At 40.6% G+C, this 19,041-nt stretch overlaps 1 protein-coding gene and 1 long non-coding RNA gene across 3 annotated transcripts in view; one reads left to right on the top strand and one right to left on the bottom strand.

Moving 5' to 3' along the window:
- Positions 1 to 10,542, top strand: part of tbc1d22a (TBC1 domain family, member 22a) — a 234,183-nt gene extending 223,641 nt beyond the window's left edge. For both annotated transcript variants that reach the window (XM_034162984.1, XM_034162985.1), the window contains exon 14: positions 7,828 to 10,542. In XM_034162984.1, coding sequence (XP_034018875.1) covers positions 7,828 to 7,956 — 129 coding nt within the window. In that variant the 3' untranslated portion in view covers positions 7,957 to 10,542. The remainder of the gene's footprint in view (positions 1 to 7,827) is intronic.
- On the bottom strand, positions 8,756 to 16,660 carry LOC117503755. Its single transcript, XR_004558653.1, has 3 exons — positions 16,162 to 16,660; positions 13,577 to 13,708; positions 8,756 to 12,074 (listed from the first exon to the last, which is right to left on the bottom strand). It is a non-coding gene; the product is annotated as an uncharacterized LOC117503755 (long non-coding RNA).
- Between the last annotated feature and the right edge of the window lie 2,381 nt (positions 16,661 to 19,041).

Genomic DNA, 19,041 nt, shown 5'->3' with positions numbered 1-19,041 from the left:
TCTGGTTTAAAGTTTAAAAATAAGAGCTAAGTGTCACTTCCATCACTTATGTCTAAGTTTTAGATACAGGGAGGGCTCCCCTTATCTGTGTAACATTAGAAATGTGAGACTAAACCACACCCACTGTAAGCGCCCACATTATGTAAAAAGTGCTGTCTGAGCCTTTCACAAGATGGGTTTCTGGTTTTCATTTTGACCTTTAATAAATCCAAAATGAGGAATACAATGGTTTGGTTCTTGGTAAGGGGCAGTAAATTACATAAAGAGCCGGGAGAAATTACACCGTTATGGTTTCACTACAAAAGTACGTGTCGTAGAATCAATAAATAGTGATGCAAGTCAGACTTTTGTCACATCCAACTGCGGGAAGGTTCAGCTGTTAGCTTGACCACGTTGACGTGCTGCCTGTAGCAATAATGCTCTTCGACCGGTTTGACGTTAAAATGCTTTTATTATGAAGCCCATTTCTAAAATACATGACTTTAAGATAAACAGAGGTAAAGTGTTAGATGTAGCGGATACACAAACTGTGTAAAAGGTGGCACTTTGAGGAAGCAAAAATGTTGGAAACATGCTTAATCAAGACCCAAAGTACATTACTTATACATTATTATTGGACATTAAAGAAACATGAGGAGTGCATGTGGATCTGTGAGTACATGGACCAGGATTTGTTGTTTAGGCTGTCAGGAAACTTCATCTGAATCCTCCCAGGCCATCTAAGCTATACATGGGTGTCAGCCTCGGCTGGTGAAGTAACCTGTGATGGACTGGAGTCCAGTACTTGTACACTGTCGTCTTCTTTATGTTACAGTATCCAGGGATAAACAACGACCCGACATGACTCAGGGCTTGTATAGGACTTCCTACTTGTAAACACAATACATTTAGGCATGTAGATATGGTCAAGAAGTTTAAACCAAGCGTCAGAATGAAGATGTTGATTTAAGTGGGGTTGTTGGTCGTGGGCACAGGTTGATTGGCTGCCACTTTGTTGAGATTTTCACACACAAGCATCTCTCGGGTCAACAGAGTGTTCCGAAACCAGAGTAACATTCTTGTTGTCATTCTTTGAAATCACGTTGTTGATGGCTGACTGGTTAGAAAGGCTCCATCACATCAAACAACCACTCGTTATAACCAACCAACCAAGTCCAACCAGATGGTCGACAGCTGCAGAAGACCAACACCAGGTGCTGCTGCTGTCAGCTAAGAATGGGGACCCTGAAGCTGCAGTGAGGGCGGGCTCACCAAAATCAAACAAAGGAAGATTGGAATAACGATGAGTCTTAATTTCCACCATGAGGTTCAGATGGCTGCTCAGAATTCGGTGTCCGAAAATACGAAAGCACAGATCCATCCTGCCTCTCGGCTGGTGACAGTGCAGCAACTATGCGGCAAAAGCGTCTCGTGAAGTAAATGAGACGACCTCGTATAAGCGCATATGATGAAGGCATGTTTGACTTGTTTCGTGCAAAATCAAGACCACGGAAACCTGCTTCATGTTTTACGAAGGCAACATATACGTCAATGGAACACTGCAGCGCGCTGTCTGGATGCAATATGGCACAAAAAAAAAAAAATAATTCATTAAAACAGACAAAGATTTCAGTCCTGGCAGCAAAACTACAATGTTACCTAACGGTCCCGCTATGTGTTAATCAGAATGTCCACACACACCCTTTTTCTTTTGGTTTTTTTTTTAACAAGCTGACTTGGCCGTGTCATCCTGTCGGCTCTTACCTCCGCATGCTACAGTGCCCCACTCCTACATTAGTACCCACTGTTTGCCAGAGTGCCCATTTTGTGTAATTATATGAACTACAGCAAGCTAATGGCCCTGACAGAGCTGTGCCTAGGCCCATTACACCTCAGGGTGCTGCAAAACACCATTACCACCAGCGGCAGCAGCAACCTGGAGTGTTCGCACACGTAGGCTCGGAGTCACCATGTGTTCACCTGCGTGCACGCTCGTGCAGACATGTTGGCTTCAAGAGGTCAGAGGTGGGAATCATGCATGTGGAAGAATCCTCCGCTCCCGTTTGTTTGTTTGTTTTTTTCTCCCTCTGTTGTGTTTGCGCACAGCGCACCTGTCATTTATCTGCCATTAATTTCTCCTGGGCTGGTGCCGCTCGCTGCTGGGCGCGGCGGTCAAAACCACAGGACGAACATCATGACACCTCGCCCGACTCGACATCTCATTCTGCCGGCAAATAGGCTATTTGGTTCACAGGCAGCACGAGCTTTGAGTTTTATTTTTATGCGAGTTCAGCAGAAGCCATGCGCACGCCTGATAGCTTCAGTCACTGTGTTAATATCGTTTCTGCTCACATTTGAAGCTTCAGCACAGACAACTAATGGCAACATCAAGCTCAACATGATGTTTTCCAACTCATTCTTATCTCATTTAATGGAAAATGGTAATATTGTTATTTATAAAACATGTTCAGGTCACACCATCCAAAGTGGTGTACAACATGAAAATACAGTCAAACACAACAAGCTTAAAGAAATGTAATTATTAAACTTAATAACAGAGATTGAGGGCCCTATCTTGACTATCTATACCTATAACTATAATTTTGCAATTTAGATAAGATAGAATTGTATTAATCTCTTGGGAAGACTCCCTCAGGGAAATTGCGGTTCCAGCAGCATTGTATTCCAGCACACAGGGTAAGAAGCACACAGCATATTAAAAGTGAAAGTAAAAAACAATTTGTAAATATAAATACACACATATATATACCAGAAATACTGCTCACTACTGGTTTACTGGCTACTACTGTTCTTCTCCTTCCCCTCCCCTGTCTTCCTGTTACTCCTCCTCCCACTGAGTGAGGAGCTTTTCAGTCTGTTGGGAAGGAGCAGTCTGTGGCTGAAGAGGCATAAAATGGCGTAAAATCAAAGCTCAAAGTAACTCATAGGTTGAAATGGATGGTAATGTCTGTAATTACCTTTAAGAGCCAGGCACGCTGGAAACTGGCATTTTGCTATTGAGGTGACAAGCTATTTAGCGAATAAACTGATCTACATGCAGATCATCAAAATGTGCAACCAGATTAATTATGGCAGCAGCCACCAAAGCTCCATCTGCTCCTCAGTCACCCCCAGAAAACCAGTGTGAGAGTATCGAACAAACTGTAAATATTAATGTTTTGCAAATGGAAATGCTTCAATTTGAAAAAGTCTACATTTTATCAAAATAAGGGGCGTCTAAAACTTGTGTGGTACTACATAGGCCTTTCTTTTATGTTAAGTAGCAGGTTACTCTTTCATCACAGATGTTACACTCGTTTACTGGTAATACTGATAGGTTCTCAAAATATTACGACAGTCTTTAAAAATATGTTTCCTTTTTCTTTATAATACATTGTTGTAATAACTTTTGTCATGATTATAACTTTAATCTCACACTTGACATTTAAATCTTTTTTTTTTCTAACAGTTATTTATCTAGCATGAAGATACTGATGAATTGACATTAAATATTTGAGCAGTTGTACAGAGGACGTAATTGATGCTGTGAAACAGGCTTAGCCTTGTAAAGAGTTTGGTTTTAAAAATAAAGATTTGGATTCAAGTGTATCACACTTAACTACGTCCTTGGCCGTCTGTAACCATTGTCGCCCCATTTTCCTTGGAAAGAGCATTAGTACCAAGTCTATTGACAATCTGCTTTCCTCTCTGTATCAGTACCCATTAAGCACTTTAAGCCTCGCCAAGCGTAGGAGATGGTGAGCTAATTGCCTTTTTCCCCCCTATTTTACTGCATACAGTTGTGGCGGATCAATGTGAGTGTGAGTATTGCGGAATAAATGGATATATATGCCCGAACAAACACAAGCATCCAGACATGTAACGAGGGGTAGACGCACACACACACACACACACACACACACACACACACACACACACACACACACACACACACACACACACACTCTTTCCATCCTCCAATTTACTGTCTGACCTCGTTTCTTCCCTGCAGCACACGTTCTCTGCTTTCGTATTGTCGCCGCTTACCAACTCTGTTCTTCCAAGGCTTTAATTATTTTGGTGCGCAGCACCACACCAGATGCAAACATACGTTGAATTTCACACACAGTTTAGAGCACTGCCACCTGCGTGGACGATGTGCAGCATTTCCCCCCCGACAGCGAGATGTATGCAATTAAAGCGTATTAAAGTCATTAGCCCAACAGAAGTGATGGCCAACAGATGGTTACCATGTAGAAATAGGCTCTTAATGAAGTTCCTCCGTCACTGTGGGTCTGTGTTTGAGTGCGTACGGGTGTGTGGTGTTACTGCTGCAGCATTTGATTAGATGCTGGTTGGTCCTTTTCCTGTAGCACAGTAATTAGTGCCTATTGTTGATTCATAAAAATGGTGAATTTTCTCCCTGAATGTTCATTCAGCTTCGTGTCACAGGTGTTACGTGAACATCATCCGCAAGGAGCACGTTTTATATTTGAGGCCCAGCTGTTTACTGTCCCAAAAAACTACATGTCAGTAGTTTAGCAGATTTATTCTTGAGTTGCTTCCACCAATTCGTAGGTTGATGAAATTCAGTGAGTCTTACTGTTGAGTTACACCAACATGGATGCACCTCTCTCAATTTTTATCCTCTTCCTGTTGGTGTCGTCTCCCTGTTTCTAACCAAAAGAGGTAAACATTGTGGTATGTACGTTATAAATGTTGGTTTTTGACATCAACTTCTCAATGTTTGAAGGACAGGCCAGCATATAAAGAGGAATAAAGTTGAAAATAGTTATCTAGCTCCAGTTAGATAATGATTAGGCTAAACAATGTGCCCAGCATAGCCTAGCTTGTTAACTACCTATATAGTTGAACGATGCACAGAGACACTATCTGAAGCAAGATCATGTTGTTGGTCTTTGGAGCAGGTCTGTGGGTTGACGATGTTCTCACCATCCTTCGCTTCAGCTTATCTGAGATTTTTCTTGGCCTGCCACTTCGGGCCTTAACTAGTACTGTGCCTGTGGTCTTCCATTTCCTCACTATGTTCCTCACAGTGGAAACTGACAGCTGAAATCTCTGAGATAGCTTTTTGTATCCTTCCCTTAAACCACGATGATGAACAGTCTTTGTTTTCAGGTCATTTGAGAGTTGTTTAGATGCTCCCATGTTGCCACTCATTAGAAGAGATGCAAAGAGGGGAAACATTTGCAAATGGCCACCTTAAATACCCTTTCTCATGATTGGATTCACCTGTGTAAGGAGGTCAAGGGCCAATGAGCTTACCAAACCAATTTTGTGTTCCAATAATTAGTGCTAAATGTATTCAAATCAATAAAATGACAAGGGTGCCCAAATTTATGCACCTGCCCAATTTTGTTTAAATACACTTTCTGTAAATACTAGAAATTTCATTTCACTTCTCAAATATCAGTGTGTTCCTTTGCTATATGATATATTTAACTGAAATTTCTGATCCAGACAACCAATGATTTATAAAGGAAAATCATGAAAATTATCAGGGGTGCCCAAACGTTTGCATACAACTGTCATTTTACAGGTAACCAAGGATCTGCTAGACTTGGATTGACACGTTGACAATAGACAGGCCACAAGACACAAGTCAGACTTTAATCAAGATATTTGCATTATCTTTTGAGGTATTGACAAAAATTATTCAAACTATTCAAAGTAATGCCCCCACCACCACCACCCCAACCCCCTTGTGATGGTGTTTCTGTATTTTATATGTGTAATTGGTTTAATAGTTTGGCATAAAAGGATAATTCCTACGTCCTGTAGGAAGGCACCACAGTTCTCCAACTGTTAACAGAGAAAAGCCGCACATTCAAGGACTGAGTTTAGGATTGAAAAAATAGATTTGTGCTTGTGTGTGTGTAAGAAAGGGTTAGCTGTACGGATGCTCCGCTGCATAGAGATGAGAGGAAGTAGAGCAGAATTCCGATCTCGCCGTCTGTTCACTCCTCCGTTCATCTCACCATGCCTCAAAGTGAAAATACTTCATCTTTCAGAAAGCAAGGTCGAAGCCATGAGGTCGAGCTTTCACAGTCAAACTTGAGGTCATTTTCTTTTCCGTTCTCCCTCTTACCATGTACAATAGCGTTTTAAGTGCAGAATTAACGAGACAACGGAGTTCGATAATGGTTACGTGCCACCGTGCTTTACAAGAAATCTGACTCTTCAGTCCACACGACTGGTTTGTATTTTATGACGCCGGAGGCACATTTTGGGGTTTTTAACGGCGCTCACTCAGGCTGCGAATTCCCGGAATGGTTTCAAAACATTCCAAGCCCATCATTGCAATTCTTTCCAACTAGTTTCCCGGTAGCGCAAAGAAAAGTGACACTGTATCTGTTTGTTGTTTTCACCTGCGGCCCCCAGCGCAGCTGAGGTGGATTTATCTCTTAGGGTCACTGAGAATCCAAAGGTGACACTGAGTCGCTGTCTCATGTGTAAATTTTATCTGGCATGGCAGAGCTTTGAGCTTAATGAGTTGAAGGAGTCTCGTAACTTTCCACCCTTCCACAGAATACAAATACTTTTTTTTTGGTCGAGAAGGCATTGGGGTCATCGCACCGGCTCATTAAAACGAGCAAGGTGGGGGGGAGAAGAAAAAATTTATGGAGCCAAACACCTTAAATTTAATGTGTAGGAGTGCTGTGCTGTAATAAATACCCACTTAAGTAGCAAGTCCTTGTGTAGTTTGACTTTATACGCGTGGGGAATGTACGAAATAAAGTCACATTCAAGCACACTACGATACGGCGAAGGCCGAGACACGCCCTGAGATTCGTTGGTGGTTATCGCAAAACTCCATAGCATGAAGTGGATGAGTGTCCAACTCCCCAAAATGGGACACAAGTCCATTCGAGTATTTTGTCTGAGGACACAGACTGGTAGCGTGACCAGGAATCAAACCCAGGTCTACATATCAGTAGCCCAACTACCAGTATGAAGGGTTGCATCCTTTGCAGACTGCTTGACAGTTGGAAGAGTGTGAACAGCAGGAGACACAGTTAACCCCGTGATGTGATTATCAACACCCTGATTGGTTGCAAACCCTGTTGTCACGGCAGTGATTTGGACCTTGACGATGAAAGCGCTTTGGACAGCGATCCACAGAAACACACACATTCCCACACGCCCAGTCTGGTTTATTGCTAACCGGTCTCATTCCCCTTTGAGAGCGAAAGGGTCTTAGTCCAGGAGATTGAACCTGTGTGTGTGTGTGTGTGTGTGTGTGTGTGTGTGTGTGTGTGTGTGTGTGTGTGTGTGTGTGTGTGTGTGTGTGTGTGTGTGTGTGTGTGTGTGTGTGTGTGTGTGTGTGTGTGTGTGTGTGTGTGTGTGTGTGTGTGTGTGTGTACGTGTGTGTGTGTACGTGTGTGTGTGTACGTGTGTGTGTGTACGTGTACGTGTGTGTGTGTGTGTACGTGTGTGTGTGTGTGTACGTGTGTGTACAAACACTAATGTCCAGAAGAGGAATCCGGGGAAAAGCTTGAGCTCCACGGAATTACATTTGACACTTTGTTCTTTCTGTTTACCTCTTTCTCCTCTCACAGCTGTTATTAAACCGCTTTGAGTATCAGCTGGCACACACACACACCCAAAATATCTGTTTGATGTGATTCCTTACTTTGCTTTTGAATCATTTTTAACTCCTTGGGTTCAGTCCGCGGCTTTCCCCATGTGATTTCCTCGACACCAAATCCCGGCGTTTCCAAGATATTTAGAATGCAAGAAACGGAATGTCAATTTTGATTCGGGACTGTTGTGTATTCCCTAATTTTCATTTCTCACAGTCAGGTATTTTTTTTCTCTCTCTGACAGGGTCTGATGATCCTTCTGCAGAACCTTCCCACAATGCACTGGGGCAACGAGGAAGTGAGCGTGCTACTGGCCGAAGCCTACAGGTTGAAGTTCGCCTTCGCCGACGCCCCCAACCACTACAAAAGATGATAAGCGGCGGTTCTCGGCGGCCCTTTCCACTCCTCCTCCTGCCCCTTCCTCTGCCGCACTCTTCCCGCTGGACTCCGAGGCCGCTCATTTTGTTAACCCCGCAGTCCAGCATTCTAACATACTGATGTGGAGCTGTTTTTTAAAAAAAAAAAAATTTCTGATCTGCTCTGAAACGTGCACTCCTGCAGTCCTCGACCTCCAAGCCGCGCCCCCCCCCCCCCCCCCCCCCCCCCCCCCCCACTGAAGAACCTGAGACTTTTGGCCGACGTTTGGTTGGCTCGAGTCGCCGCCTCCGCAGTACAACCTCAGGCCTCGTGCAGGTCCGGGGAGGCAGTCGGGCTCAGATACACACATTTCTCTTCTTCTTTCCAGTCCAACGGCAGTACATGTTTTTTTTCTTCCCAAAGGCTAAATGACGAGCTTCTTTTCAGTTGCAAAGACAATGAAAGTTGTTGGTTTACATACTTGAGCGCCTCTCGCTTCGCTTTTCTCTCGTTTTCACCAGGATGAAAACGGACTTCTTTGAGAAAAACTGTTGAAAGAGATTTAGTTTGTGAGGGGGGGAGACTTCTCCCTGCTTTCACAAAACTCACACATCAGCCACCGCTTTGTTCTCACCTTTACACCCGCGCTGCGACGTCGGTGTTCCGGTGTCGGACAAACGGCGGGAAAAGGCTTCAGTCTCCTGGAATTACATTAATAGAAGTAAGAAGCCATTACGAGTATGAAAGTGTCCGGTTCCTATATGAAGGGCCTCCTCTTGTTTGGTGTTCCTCCTCTCTCTTTTTTTTTTTTTTTTAACTTGGGACTACCTCACAACACGTGTGCACACACTTAAAGCACAGTAAGAACCAGAGAGCCACTAATTCAGACTAATTCAGGTACAAACCAACCCGAAACCCACATATTTATAATGGAAAAATAGTTGGAATTAATGCACTTACATAGAAAATCCAAACGCACGAATACTGGGTCAGGAATAACATCAAATTACCATTAAATTCCGAAACTGACGCCTCCTCCTGGGGGCACAGGACATCCAGCTCATCTCAGGAGTGTTTCTTGAAGGAAGAAATCCAGATTTAGTTTTCAAAAGGTGGTGTAATTTCAGAGTAATGCCAAGTAATTTGTATGGAATTGTTGATTATATGAAGCAAACACAAAGTACAAGTGGTACGATGATACACAGTGTATTTTGATAATTGCGTTGTAGGGTCTGTATCAAATTGTATCTTTTTTTAATGAGTATCGCGATACCATAAAAAGGCATTACTGCCTGGAAGAAATAACATCTTGCAGAAGAACCATAAATGATTTATAAAATACCATATGCAGACAGCAAACAAATAGCATCAAGGATTATAAGTTATACTTAAGAATAATTTGTTTCTATAAAGATTCACCACAAATCACTTTCTACATAATTGAAGAACAATATAACCATGTATGGTGATAAATATGGAATCAAGATGGGTATATCGTATCGTGGAGGTAGTACATTCCACCCCTATGAAGTATTGTGCAAAAACCAATCGTTCATCCATGAAGATGCCCCTTTTTTGTGTAAATGTAAGTCCAAAAATACTAATCATAAGAACAAATGACAAATTTTGTCGAGAATATTAAAGATTGTCTTTTTCAGGTGATGGATTTTTTTGTAGCTTTGCAACCCGAAAACTGATTCCACAGAGGAAATTTTCAATAATGAACTGATCAACATGATCTTATAAAACCTTCAGTTGAATTCAGTTTGAAGGTAAATGGTAGTCACACCAGATATTTATCAGTTACGCTTTTGCGATGAGCACTTTATCGAAAGCTATTTTATATTTCAGAGTTTTTCATTGTTTGCAGCGTCTTTATGGATTTTTGCACGACACTGTCCATCAGTGATCGAATTTGTAAGCTCAGATTCAAATTAATTTAGGCCACTTCAACACTACGTTGTTCCACTCCACCCAGCTGTAAACGGGTATCAGCCTTGGCTGGCGAAGTGACCTGTGATGGACTGGAGTCCCATCTAAAGGGTCTCCATTACTCAGCAATATCCAAGATAAGCACAGGCACCAGCGAGCCTCAGGGCCTATATAGGATTAGCCGTCTGTTTTTTTCCCTTTTTAGTTAATTTTATTTGATCACATACGAAAGGCTCCAAACTGGCCACAAAAATATCTATTTTATTCTGACTCAGTATTGTCGTTTACACCTTCTGATATTTATGGAGTACAAATCAGTCATGACTGTTGCAGTTACAGGCTACTAATGTGCTGGACACAGTTCCTGTAAAAGTCGAAACGCTGTCCTCACTCAGTTTCTCTTTGGACCGGCCAGTATCATAATATAAAACACGATAAAACCGCGATTCATCAACAATTCCCAGTTTGTATGGCTGCAAGAATAATAATTACTAATTATTGATAGCAGCATCAACAGTTATATACCCTTTTGTAACAGTCTTAGTGGGATGAAGATGTGTCCAGGTTTTACTGTGCAGTGGCTGAAAGTGTATTTGCTAAATTATATCTGACTTGGTGGTCATTCCAAATTTATTGAACCTTAGTTACATGGAAAATTCCACCCATAAAAAACCGTTAGATCCATGTGTGGAACTCTGCCAGCCAACCTGGTGCGTGAAGGAGCAAACTGCTTTTGTTCCATTCGAAATGGGAGAGTTGCTGCTTGTTTGATCGGTTTTGTAAACATTCACAATCTGCTGCTCTGCAGCAACAACAAAAAAAAAAAATACACTTAATCTCAAAGTCTGTAAGGTTTCCTTCCTCTGTCATGATGTGTGAGTTCTTCTCTTGCAATCAACATTTTAAACACCTGTGTTTTTTGGTGGGTTTTATTCTGTATACATGGGCTTTTTTTTAAAGTTGTGCCTGATTGCGGAGACGTGAGATATCGTCCCAGTTTGTGACATCAAATTCTGCTGCGATCCTTTGAGAAGACAGAAATCTTTTGGGTTTTAGTTTTTTTACATTTCTGCCAAGTGTTTGTTATACAAACAGCTCAAACTTGACATTGATTATCCAGTTATTAATTAAGACTGTGTGTTGCCTTATTGTTAGTGGGGAAACAAAGCCGGAACTCAAGAGTACAAAGTCATAAATAAGAGTTCCTGTTTTTGGTGAGTTTGTGCAAATGAACCATGTGAAACACACTGACTCTTACTTCTGGATGTGCACAGAGGGTTACCTGTAGTTCGCCACTGGGGGCAGTGCAACATTCAATGCCAGAAAGAGCAGCGTAGAAGAAGCCACTAATTTTTAGCCTGTTAGCATAGCATCGTAGGTCTTCCGAGTAGAAATTCAACAGTATTTCACAACTGATGTTAAATTCGAGTTCCAATTTTCTCTGCTGTTTTGTTGTGGTTCACATTTAGATTGCGGGGTTGTGTTCGCATTGTCGCCGTTAAATTTGCGTTTCTCCTTGCTAGCAGTGCACGCCATAGAGGCGTACCGCTTTCAAACATCATTCATTGAACTTCGATCAAAGACAGCAATTACTTCTGAAGGAGCAGCCAATCAGTTGAGGAGTGCAGTGATGATGCTAGCAATGACACTAATAATAATACAAAAAGACGCGTGAGCTGTCAAATGCTATCTTTAGCATTAAGGGTTTTTTCCGTAGCACCACAGCCAGTTTTGGGGCGGTAAGCAGTGCAAAACTGCGACTGTGAACACACGTTTTGTGCAGTGTCGAAAATAATTTTGGAATGGAAGTGAAACTATAGGTGTTTTCTGTCTCCGCCCCCTAATTCGTAAATGTCCCCTTTTAGAAAGATTAACCGCCTACTCGGGGTGTTTGTCAGCAGAAGAAAGTTTAATCAACACGCGTGGTATCAATTACTTTGTTCCGTAGTGATGAAGGTCGAGGATGTGGGGGGGCTGAAACCTGCTTCCTGTTAAATACGTGAATATCTTCAGGCACGATGCTTTACATCAGACGTTCAGCTGCTTTTATTTCTTTAAATCTCTTTTGCTCGACTTCTTCAAACCAAACTGAAAAAACACAAATCACTGCATCTTTTCTCTCTTGAGTAATCGTACTGGAGCGTGTGGGTGGCAGTTGTTCTTGAGTTTAAAAATGTGTACAGAGGAGATTTTGAAAAAAATCTGTAAATACAAAGTGTAAATAAATCATATATATATAAATATAAATATATACAACTGAACTCTTGTTGGCTACTGCTTGTTTTCTGTGTTTGTGTCATTTCCTTCTCTTCTACATATTCCACAGGACAGAAGCAAATGTATCACATCACATTTGTCCGTTGTGTCGTCTGCAACTCCACCGCTACGTCTTCATCATCTCCACTAACGAAGTTGAAGGTTACGTTTTCACCCGTGTTTGTCTGTTTGTGAACAGCCTGGAGCCCCCAAATTTTCAAATATCATTATGAAATTTTTGCTGAAGATTCATATCCTCATAAGCAAGAACTGATTCATTTTCCAAAGTCATACTTCAGAGGTCAAAGTCAGGAAAAATCTTGCAAAATTGGAAAAAATCCCTGTTTAACAGTGAATAAATTTTGAAAAATTCATAGCTCTATAAAAAAAAAAGCTGATATTTCTTTTGTATTTGTGAACGTTATGTAGGATGGTATCTTTTATCAACTGACGACGTTTGATCCAGATCTGATCCAGGTTACGATTTTGTGGTCATTTAAATTTAACTTTGAAAACCCCATTTAATGTATATTTTACATTATATCTTAATCAAACATGCCCCAATCACTCTCATATTTGAATAAAGTTTTATCTGGATCTGATCTGGATTGTGGATTTTGTGGACATTTGAATTTTATATTGAAAAGCCCATTTGGTGTACATTTTGCACTATATTTCAATCAAAAGTCTTCCAGTCACTCTTTTGACAATGAGTTGCAAACTGGCACTCTCAATGAATAGACTTAAGTTTGATCCGCAGATGACCATATTGTGGATTTTGATTTTAACATTGAAAAGCCCTTTTAATCTATATTTGGTATAATTTAGCTTATGAAAAGCCACTTCTTACAGGACTTTGACCTTGACATTTTTTTCCAAGGTAAAAATTTGTGGAATTGGATACTAGTGTTGGCAGAGGCGTGGTGCTCTAGGTTATTTTGGTTTTGATGAAAAGACCAGGCCAATCATTTCAAATTCTTTAAGGCAAGTCGAAGCATAAATCATGATTCTAGTCCGTATCTCACATGCGCGGTCGCTGCGGCACGCTCCGAACGCCACGCTGTTTAAAAAGCCTTGAAAGCTAGCAAGGTTTCTCAAGTTAAACTTATAAAGAGTTCTTAATATGATTTATGAAATTCAAAAAGTTATTTATTGCATGTGTGTAATGAACAAGGTAATTGGCTGGTGTGTCTGCGCATGCATTAGCCGCGGTTAAAATCTGCGTTAATATGCCGCGTGTGGCTAATTGTATTAGCCGTATTCATGCTCCGGGACTTCACAGGTAACACTTCCTGTCTGCTCCCTCTGGAAGGAAAAACAGCTCCAGTTTGCTTAATGAGACTTTCTTTTTCTGTGCCTGTGTCTGAGAGGACAGATGCAGTTAAAAAAGAAAGGGGGGAGGAAACCTGAAAGCTGGAATGAATTCACTTGCAAATGTGAGCACATACCTGTGTGTGTGTGTGTGTGTGTGTGTGTTCGCGCGGGCAGCAGCAGAAGCTCCTGCCCGCTCTCTCGTTAGCCTGAATGATGTTCATGCAGGCAGCCAATTATGGAGTACCAGTCACCAAGGACTCCAGTCACTTTGTGGGAAATTAAAAATACATTAAACCAACAATGGTCAAAGGCAGGCGCACACAAACATTAGGGTGGTCAGTGAATCAAAGATGAAATATGTGCCAGAGAGGAACTGGCTTGAATGCGCAATCAAGCAAAAAAAAAAAATGTTGTGCAAATATTAGCATTACCGTTCTCCTTTCAGTTGTTTCATTATGCCTATGATTTGATGTGCAACCCCAAATCAGAAAAAAATGAGATGGTATAGAAAAAGTGCGGGGGGGTTCTTAAACATACTTTTACAATATCAGTATCCACAAAAGAGTGAGTCTTTGAGGAGATAAGATGGGCAGAGGTTCTTCATTTTTGTCAACAAATGCAAATTTATTTATTTTTTGAAATGTTAAAAAAACAATATTCCTCAAAGAAAGCCTGGAAGGGCTTTACATATTTCTCAGTCTACAGTGCATAATATCATGAAACGATTCAAGGAATCTGGAGATATTACAGTGTGTAAAGGGCCAGAGCAGAAGCCGAAGCTGAACACCCGTGATCTCTCAGACTGCACTGCATCATCAGCCATCATTCATCAATAACTGATATAACCACATTGGTAAGGGATTACTTTGGGAAACCTTTGACAAGCATTATAGTGTGGCGTTGCATTCACAAATACCATTTAAAACCTAACCGTGCAAACAAAGAAGCTTTATAGTAAGCTTGTCCAGAAGCAGTGTCAACTTCTCTGCGCTCAGAGGCATCTGGTTTGGACCACCGCACAGTGGAAACGTGTCATGGAAAGACAAACATAAAGGATCATCCACCCTGTTTTCAGCAACAAGTCCGAAAGCCATGGTCTATCAAGGTATTAGTGCAGCAGATAACTGAAACAATCAGGCAAGCACCAAAGTTGGCACAAATACTCCTTAGACATTACTCTTTTTAAAAAAACAACTGGCCACTTGAATTTTCAATAGGCAGCCAGGTAGGCGTCGATTGTAGAATTACACAGGTGTCAAAATTAAAAATGCTCAAATCATTTTGAAAACTACACTACATCATTTGTCTGATCGTAAAGATTCTAAAATGGTATAGTTTGGACTATCTATGCCTGAATGTTCTGGAGTTATGGGGTAAAAACAGCAAAAATGGTGACAAAGGTCAGTTTCAGTTTGTACAGGGGTCAAAAGGTAAAGTTCCTTCAATTTTGGTAAAAAGTCATGCAAATTATTGGTTGAGCTAATAGGATTAATAAATGAAATATTTTTGATTGTGTTGAATGTTTGGCCTCCAAAGTAAAGGTCAAACAAGGTTAACGTCCATTGGACTCTATGACATGTGACATATGTTACCCTGTAACATGATAACTAACCATCATACATGGTCCAAACTATTCCTGTTTAAATCCCTGTTAACTCAGCTAATAATTTGCATCATTTTTTTTATTTTATTTTATTTTTTTGTTACCAAAATTGGAGCAACTTTAACTTTTGACCCCTGTACAAACTGAAACTCACCTTTGTCACCATTTTTGCTGTTTTTACTCCATAACTCCTGATCATTCAGTCCTAGATAGTCCAAACTATACCTTTTTGGAATCTGTATGATCAGGCAAATAATGTGGTGTAGTTTTGAAAATGTCAGCATTTTTAATTTTAACCACTGTGTAATTCTTAAATTGACCCCGACCGCCTATTGAAAATTCAAGTGGCCAGTCAGTTTTTTCATTTTAGTAATATCTAAGGAGTATTTGTGCCAACTTTGGTGCTTGCATCACCATTTGCACGATTTTGCTCTAAATATTCTCTTAGTTGCTGCACTATATAGGGTTGTATCCATGCCACTGGCAACAGTAATTTACACTTCTGTCATGGCAGTATTAATGTAGAGATGCATTAATACTGCATTGAGATTTTAGAGCATCATGTTGCCTTCAAGGTGCCATCTTTTCTGCGGACGTCCAGAAAAGGGTACTGGTCTGCTTGCAGTCCTGACCTCTCCCCAATGGAGTATGGAGAATTTTGAAATACGACCCCATACTCTTGTACACTTTAAGTTGTGTTTGAAGGAAAAATGGAACAAACACCTGAAAGCTTTCAGCACTTTGTATCCTCAATGAGTGAAATAAAATTTAAAGTAAATGTAAGAATAACAGCAGGGGTTTTGTAATTGCATTTTCCACACCTTCCCAACTTTTTCTGATTTGCGATTGTACGTCACTACGATTACCGTTTCCCTCTTGATACAGTCTTTGCGCACAAAATGTTTAAAGATCTTTGAACCACTATTCACCAGTTTGCGCCTCTTTCACTCCGGCCTCGTGGTAACATGAGCTCACTGAGGAACCATTGTGTCACAACGTTCTCGGAAAACGTTTTGTTCAGGTCTTAAATCAATTTCCTGAGCAGGTTTTTGTCGAGTGTCTGCACAGAGACAGTGTTAGTGTCACGGTGGAGGATAACGACAGGATTGGAAATACCTTTGGAGAGGATTCTTTTTGTTTTTTACATGCTGTGGAGACAGCAACAAAGATGTAAATAAGTTTCCATTTAAGCATCGTGTGGAACCAAATGCAGCATGTTGAGATTTAAACGAAAAATAAGCTCTTATTTGATGGGTTCCACACTGTTTCCTAATAATATCCCAGCATTTGGTATGTAACGTGATGTTCACAGGAACCTGGAAAATGGAGAGTAGTTTGGAGCTAATTAGTGGGAAAACGCAGTATCTTGGTTTGTAATAAAAATCCTTGCAAGTTGTTCCAGACATAGCATCGCTAACAATTTAGAAGATTACTTTGGAAATATACAACTGCTTATATATGCCTCCAAACATTCTGTCCTTTTTTACTAACTGCCATGTTATTTCTGTGTTTAAGTGCATTACGTACGTGGACATTTAATTTGCTTTCTCTCAGGAAGACTGTCAGTTTTCTTTATAAATGCCAAATTGAAATATCAAAAAGAAGGGGCTGAAAAGAAATGGACTCTATAAAATAAAATGTTGCCAGAAATCTTCTTTTCTACTTAAAGTAAGATCATTTATATTTACTAAGGTGTTGCCCGTGGGGATCCATGGGCTCTTGATTAGGTAGTGTTTATAAAATAGGTAGGTGACATTTTTCAAGGGTGGTAATAAATTTTGCAGTTGCTATAATGATTTGGAATGGCGTGTGAGTCCAGAATGTAATTATCAACATCCATTGTTCAGTGTTGTTACTGAATATCTAAATTTTCTCCAAACATATTAGTCCTATCAACGTTCCGTTTTCGCTGCGTTCATCCTTGACCCAAAAATACATAAGCTTACCAAATAGCAAATGTCAGCTCTCCCCAGTTTGTCCGTAATGGAAGTTATATGCACACACGCACATACATAGAGGCCACTTTGCTTTAATATATAGATGATTTACCGCCCCCTGCTGGAATGGTGTGTGCATCCAGAATTTAATCAACATCCATTGTTCACTGTTGTTACCTAATATCCCCAATTACTCCAAAAATATTTGTCACATCGACTTTCCATTTTCACAGCGTTCATCATTGACCCAAAATACATAGGTATACCAAATGGCAAATGTCAGCTCTCCCCAGTTTTTCCGTGACCGACGCCATATGCATGCACGCACACATACACAGAGACCATTTGGCTTTTAATATATAGATTGCTTTTTTCAAAAATTATACATCATATAAAGTCGTCTTTAATAAATGCATAAATACCACCCCTCCCCCACACTGCCAAATAATAATAATAATAAAAAAAAGACAACCCATAACATTTTTCAAAGTGCCCCATTAGTACCATCTTTTCGAATTCATTGCCTTGAAGAAACACTGAAAGCAATCATTGGGGCAGTCATGCAACATTTTGTTCGACATCATGACTTGGAAATTCAGTGATGTTACAGTAATATTCACCCCACTGCACTAACTTCCTATACATTAGGTTCAAAGTTGTTAATGTGTAAAATTCTGATCAGTAGCACATCCTGTTGTCGCACAGAACTTGCGGTGCCTTACGTACCAGCCCGGGCTACATGTTCTCATGCTATGATTGCCTTTTGTATTGTCTATTATTATTATTATTATTATTATTATTATTATTATTATTATTATATGAAGGACAGGCTCAGTATAATGTTATTCATCCATCCATCCATCCATTTTCTTCCGCTTTATCCGGAGTCGGGTCGCGGGGGCAGCAGCTCAGGCAAAGCCGCCCAGACCTCCCGATCCACACACACCTCCCCCAGCTCCTCCGGGGGAACCCCAAGGCGTTCCCAAGCCAGCTGAGAAATGTAGTCCCTCCAGCGTGTCCTGGGTCTTCCCCGGGGCCTCCTCCCAGTGGGACGTGCCCGGAACACCTCTCCAGCGAGGCGTCCAGGGGGCTCCTCCCGAGTGACCGAGCTCCTCACCCTATCTCTAAGGGAGCGCCCAGCCACCCTGCGGAGGAAACTCATCTCGGCCGCTTGTACTCGCGATCTCGTTCTTTCAGTCATGAGCCAAAGCTCATGACCATAGGTGAGGATCGGAATGTAGATCAATCGGTAAATCGAGAGCTTTGCCCCCCTACTCAGATCTCTCTTCACCACGATGGTCCGATACAGCGACTGCATCACTGCAGATGCTGCACCGATCCATCTATCGATCTCACGCTCCATCCGTCACTCACTCGTGAACAAGACCCCGAGATACTTAAACTCCTCCACTTGAGGCAAGGACACTCCACCGACCTGAAGAGGGCAAAGCACCTTTTTCCGGTCGAGAACCATGGCCTCAGATTTGGAGGTGCTGATGCTATTATTATTATTATTATTATTATTATTATTATTATTATTATTATTATATAAAGGACAGGCTCAGCAGAATGTAATTTATTATTATTATTATTATTATTACATAAACGACAGGCTCAGCTGAATGTCATTTATTATTATTATTATTATTATTAATATTGTTATTATTGTTATATAAAGGACAGGCTCAGCAGAATGTCATTCATTATTATTGTTATCATTATTATATAAACGACAGGATCAGCAGAATGCCATTTATTATTATTATTGTTATTATTATTAATATTGTTATTATTATTGTTATTATTATATAAAGGACAGGCTCAGCAGAATGTCATTCATTATTATTATTATTGTTATTACATAAACGACAGGCTCAGCTGAATGTCATTTATTATTATTATTATTAATATTGTTATTATTATTGTTATATAAAGGACAGGCTCAGCAGAATGTCATTCATTATTATTATTATTGTTATCATTATTATATAAATGACAGGATCAGCAGAATGCCATTTATTATTATTATTATTGTTATTATTATTAATATTGTTGTTAT

This window comes from Thalassophryne amazonica, chromosome 22 (genome assembly GCF_902500255.1).
Source record: "Thalassophryne amazonica chromosome 22, fThaAma1.1, whole genome shotgun sequence".
NCBI lineage: Eukaryota > Metazoa > Chordata > Actinopteri > Batrachoidiformes > Batrachoididae > Thalassophryne > Thalassophryne amazonica.
The sequence above is the reverse complement of the archived record's forward strand: the minus strand, read 5'-3'. Positions and strand labels throughout refer to the sequence as shown.